Genomic DNA, 6040 nt, shown 5'->3' on the forward strand with positions numbered 1-6040 from the left:
TTTTTTTAAAAAAAGGATAACAATTTCTGAACTTGTGCTTCTTTTCATTTCTCGTCTTGCAAATCACATACCTATTCTAAATACCAGATATTTACTGTAAGCTCGACAAAATGATTTCGGTTATCCTGTAGGCTGGCATCAAGTGATCATCGAGTGATAATCGCCATTAATATAATACAATGCTGTCATACAACAGCAGCAGAGAAGCAGTGATTCTTAGCAGGTAATGTCAACTCTTTTACAAACTTAATAATGGTCCCCCTAAAAAATAGAGTTGGATATCATTTCCACCCATTCTCTCCACCAAAAAAGAAACAAATATCATTAAGTAATTTGCTAACAACTTTGAAATTACTGTCCAGGGCACAATAAAAATTAAACAGCAAATCACATACTTGAACTTGTACTGATATAATGCAGTGATAAGTGCTCAGTGGCAGACACTTGTACAATACTACCATGGCCTATAACCTAAAAAGTTTTGAGTTACTACAGACATATGTATGCTACACCAGCAACTAAGCCTACAGTCACTGTCAACAAGAGTGGGGGTAAAAAAGCTTAAATCACAGAGTACATTTGTTTTTCACCATATGTAAAATAAGGCAAATATTAAATCCACTTTGAGTGCAACAATTCTAGAAATCCCAGTAGATATTCTGAATGCAGGATTAATAACAAGCGCTGTACAAAATGGACACGCCAGTGCCAAATGAGCTTCATAGTCATAGAGGAGAAGCTTTAATCATTAAAAAAAATGATTAGAATAAGCTTAGATCCCTGTTAGCGAGCTACAAAAGACAACTGTAAATATTACAGACAAAGCTTCTCAGATCTCTGAAAATTCAACTGCTTGTAACAGCGCCCAACTCCCACATTGCTTTCACCTTAATGAAAGCTCCCATAATCCCCGTTAGTTCAGTGCAGGGTTCAACTACAGTGAGAAATAAATAAACATGAAGATGCCCACAGAGCAGACGCATAGCAGACCCAAGTTGAGGAGAAATTTAACTCTGGGTGGCTCGTACAGCACTTTTGCAATGGCTCTTGCGTCCTCCTGCGCTACTTTTTGCTCTGTGATTTGTGCTCCATCCTTGTATCCACAAAACCATTCCAGGAAGCGCATACACCTGCTGGTCTCCTCATTGCCACGGCAGCCTTCCTCTCTCCTGATCATGTCCATCCTTCCATTACCAAATCGATCCGCAGGGGTTGTGGCTGGTGACGTTTCCGTGCTAGGGGTTGCTGGGTCATGGTCAGTGGATGGGACCAGGAGTCTGACATCCACCCCATCCAAACATTGATCCTTACGGACATCTGGGGGTAATTCTTTACGGAGGTTCCCATCGCCATTACTGTGGCCCTTCTCAGTCAGTCGATACGTTTCCTCTCTGTCCTTCATAGGAACCTTTTCAATGTTGCGGAGCCCCCAGAATGTGGTGGTGCGAACCTGCTCCTCATCTGGTGGAGAGGTGCAGAGGCTGACCACCACTGCCACCAGCCCTGAAATCCAGAACAGCCCAGCAGCACAGTACATGTAGTGAACTCTAACGATGAAGGCAGGCCTATCGTCTGGCTGGTCACAACGAGGCTGACGGTAAATAAAAGCTAGGATCAGTCGTATGGTACCGAGTGTAAAACCTGTCATGCCTCCCCAAAATGCACCTGTCTCATTGCACCTCTTCCAGAACACACCTAACAGGAAGAGGGCAGCAATTGGTGGAGTGAGGTAACCAGCAACTTCCTGGATGTAGAGGTACGTCTGTCCACCTTGCATTTCAATAATAACAGGGACCCAGGCAATGCTGATTGCCACCATGAACACAACAAACATGCGGCCCACAGTCAGCAGCTCACGCTGAGACGCCTTCTTTCGCATCGTTTGGTAGATGTCCAGTGTGAAGATAGTGCTCGCACTGTTGAAGATCGAGTCTAGATCACTCATCAGGGCAGCGATCATGACTGCCATCATCAGACCCCTGAGTCCCACAGGCATCACTGCCATGACCAGGCGTGGGTAGGCAATGTTTGAGCAGCCAGCCTGAGAACCGCAAACAGCCATGCAGTGCTCCGGCCCAATACAGGCGATCTCGTCTGTAAACATGATGCGGGAGATCATTCCTGGAATGACTATTACAAACATGGGCAGGATTTTGAGAAATCCAGCCATGAGTGTTGAGCACTTTGCGTGAGCAATGTTCTTTGCTGCTAGTACTCTCTGAACAATGACCTGGTCTGCACACCAGTACCAAATAGATGCAGGGGTCTGGCCAAGAATGAAGCCTGGCCATGGGATGTCTTCATCCAAGGGTCCTCGAAGGATGCGTAATGAGTTTGGTTTAGGCTCAATGCGGCAGGAGGGAGAATAGGTGAAGTTTCCAGTGGACAATATAGCAGTAACGTTGGGAACTGCCTGCATGTATTTAGTCCTGACTCCCTCTAGCCCACCGACTTTGACTAGGCTGATGATGGTTAAAGTTAGGGCTCCACCAATCATCAGCACTGCCTGAAGTGCATCGGTGTACAGTACTGCCACCAGTCCACCGGTGACAGTGAGCAGTGCAGTCATACTGATGAGCAGGAGGATAGACAAATAGAGGTTCCACCCCAGGGACTCCTGAATAAAGAGAGCTCCTGCATACAAGTCCACCGACAGCTTGGTAAAAATGTAAAGTAACACAGACAACAAAGCAAAGTAAACCTTCAGTCTGTTGCCACCGTAGCGTTTTGACAGGTATTCAGGCATAGTGTAGACTCCCGAGTGGATATACACAGGGACAAACACCCAGCCAAGCAGCTGCAGAAGTAGAAGTGCATTAAATTCCCATGCGCCAACAGCAAAGCCACTTGCTGCTCCTGACCCTGCCAGGCCTATGAAATGTTCACTGCCAATGTTGCTGACGAAGAGTGATGCGCCTATCACTATCCACGTCATGGACCGTCCAGCCAGGAAGTAGCCATTTACAGTGCTGCGATTCGCTTTCCACATGGCGAAAAACCCGATGACAAGCACCAGGACAAAATATAGTGCTACCACAGCTATGTCCGCTGCTTCCATTCCAGATCTCATTTTTACAGATTACTTTAAAAAATATATCACAGCTATATGAATCCTTACAGTTATGGATTTAATCATTAAAAAAAAAGAAGCAATGGAAATGCTCTGCTTTGGTTTGCTGTCTGGATGGAAGCTGTCGTATCCACTGTCAGGTCAAATTCACTAGGTGTGCTTCGGAGGGGGTTATCCACCGGCACTGAGGTCGTTCTAGTTTTAGAGGAGGGCGTTGTAGGCCTCTGGTCTAGAAAAGCCTAGAGTTAACATTCCTGCAAGACAGCAAAGACAAAGAAAAACACCTCATTAGAGCTTTAATTTGAGAGGGGAAAACACCGAACACAAATCAAAGTTTACAACAGTCTCTCTGAAAACAGGATAGAGACACATAGTGAGGCTTAAAAATTACAGACTAGACATATCACAATCAATAACACAGAATGATCAAACTCACGATTGAAAGAAATGCTAAAACACAGCATACGGGCGCTATCAACCACACATTAACAAGAATGTTGATCTCAATCAAAATGTGACGCCAGTATTTTTCCAGCGCCTCTCCTTGGGTTTAGCCAGTGTATGACTTTTCTCCTTAATCTTTGTAACACAAGGAACTCAAGCCATGCCACTGTGAAAACATCAAAGAAAGCTTAGTAAAATTATGTGAGAAAGTAGAAAGTAGTTCAAGAAGGAACAAAAACATGTAGCCAAAGACTATGCAGATCCAACATTACCCAACATGTGGCCTAGCTTATAACATCTTCAAAATCTTCCAGTTCATTGAGAAAACAACCATGCCTGCATGTTAGATAGTCTTACACGGTTTTGGAAAATGCTAAAAAAAGACCGCCATTATATGCTCTAACAATAAACCTCAATTTTCATGGTTTAGGCCATGAATGAATTAGAGCAGAAGGTCACACCAGGATATTACTTAATCACACAAAATCAGGACCAATTCAAAATAGAATCATCCAAGCACACACTTAAAAATCTATCACCTACTGCAATCCTATGAAAAAAACTCACTAAATAATTCTGATTCCACAGATACTTATGAGATAACGGTGAGAAGGAACCAAACTGAATATCTGTCAGCAAAAAGTAATATGCACGGTGATGTGTGAGCTCATCTGTTTTGTGTATACACACATAACACACACATAACCTTGGACGTCTGTGCTTGTGAAGACCCTATTGACCCCATCTTACCCTAAACATACCCTAATCCTAACCTGAACCTTAAATCCAAGTTTGAACCGTGAAGGTCCATCAGAAAGAACCGGCCAAAACTTTCCACTCACTTTTTCCAAAAATGTCATCCTTCCCAAGTTTTAGAACTCAAATAGGTTCTCGCAAAGAAAGCTGTACAAGCACACACACACAGTCACTCTCTTGAGGTTTCAGCCTGTCATGCATGGCAGAAAATAACCCCACGCATTTGTCTTCACAACCAGCCTTTATGCATAACCATCTCTCTCAATAAAAGGCGTCTTTGTTTTCATTTTACCGTCTCATCATCAAGAGCTATGTGAACTCCATGTGTTCACCATGAACTGTCAAAGAGTCTCTGGCTCTGAAGGGCAGCAATGTCACTGAATACATATGATATATGATTTTACAAGTTAATTCCAACATAATGACAGCCATCACAGTGTACCAGGACTTATTCATAGACCCCTCACTGAGGCCACTGCCCAAAACAATAATAAAAAGATGGTGCTGCCAGTGGCCACAGGGACACTAACTTTAGCTCAATCTGCCCCACATAACTGGATTTAACAATAAACACAAGTGTAATTGTCCTGCTCTTCCTCGTTGACTCGAATGAACCAAAGTACCAAAGTTTCATCAGCACCACTGCTGGACTGGAGCTCTGTTATTAAAAAAAAGTTCAATACAGGAGTCTGTGGCCAAGCCAAGACAGAAGGAAAAGCTGCCCTGAGATGCCACTCAATAAAACCCTGAGTTATAACAGAGTCCATTCAGCTAAATACCAACAATTAAAGCCACATGTGGACCAGCTTATGGATGGATGGTGTACGGAACAATGCAGCTCTTATCAATGGCCAGATGTGGCGGAGAGTGAACACAAAAGAGAGGCGACACCAGTGGCTAGACACGCAGCTCACACATGCACCTATGAGGAAATTTCCAGAACAGTCACTCGTTCATCCGGCTGCAAACGCTGCGCATCTTCAAGGAACTTGTATCTCTGATTATTAGCTCTCTTAAATCCTCTGCAGGGGTTCGTTTTCGCTTATTTAACCACCGTGGCCAAGTCGGACACCTTACTCAGGTGTCTGCAAGCGTAAAAAAGGCCGGATGTGCGCGCAGAATGTGTCAAAATGAGACATTTGATAGATATAACCAAAGATTGTCATTACGGAAAAACACAGCTTCACAGGCACAACACGGACACACGGCCGGGGAACGATAACAGATTTTGACTGTTGGACTCAGGTGCACACAGACTCACCGGCTCCATGGTTTTAAACACAGGTGAACACTAAAGATGTACCTTGTTAGCTAGCGTTAGCAGCCGTGCTAAAGATGCTCTAAGCGGCACTTCCACGCCCCACAGGAGAAATGTGAAGGAGTGACTTCCAAGCGGAGACCCGCACCCCCTCGACCCTCTCAGTATCAGTGCTCCTCAAAGACGTGCTGGTTTGACTTTGGCAGCACCTCCTCGTCGTCGTCTCCTTCCTCTCCTTCCTCTGTCCGCGGGTAGCTCTCCACAGGAGCTGTCAAACAAACGCTGCCTCTCCTCCTTATAGACACCCGCCCACTTCCACGCCCCACACGTTTGGCGCACCCGTGACGCGTCCGGGTGCCAATTCTTTATTATTATTTTTTTCCGGGACTCTTGTTCAGAGCTGCATGCTTAGATGAACTTAATAACAGGAGCGGGGCGTTTCTCTTTTACGCGGTTGTCATTCTGAATAGCAAGCCAGTGACTAACAAACACACCCACTTTCCATTGCCTGC

General features: G+C 44.7%; 1 protein-coding gene across 1 annotated transcript; it reads right to left on the minus strand.

Moving 5' to 3' along the window:
* Positions 1-572: 572 nt before the first annotated feature.
* On the minus strand, positions 573-5552 carry slc5a3b (solute carrier family 5 member 3b). The gene is made up of 2 exons (XM_070837725.1): positions 5532-5552; positions 573-3324 (listed from the first exon to the last, which is right to left on the minus strand). Exon 2 carries the CDS (start codon positions 3068-3070, stop codon positions 935-937), a length of 2136 nt encoding a protein of 711 aa, XP_070693826.1. The 5' UTR covers positions 3071-3324; positions 5532-5552; the 3' UTR covers positions 573-934.
* Positions 5553-6040: the final 488 nt, after the last annotated feature.

This window comes from Pempheris klunzingeri, chromosome 10 (genome assembly GCF_042242105.1).
Source record: "Pempheris klunzingeri isolate RE-2024b chromosome 10, fPemKlu1.hap1, whole genome shotgun sequence".
Taxonomy (NCBI): domain Eukaryota; kingdom Metazoa; phylum Chordata; class Actinopteri; order Acropomatiformes; family Pempheridae; genus Pempheris; species Pempheris klunzingeri.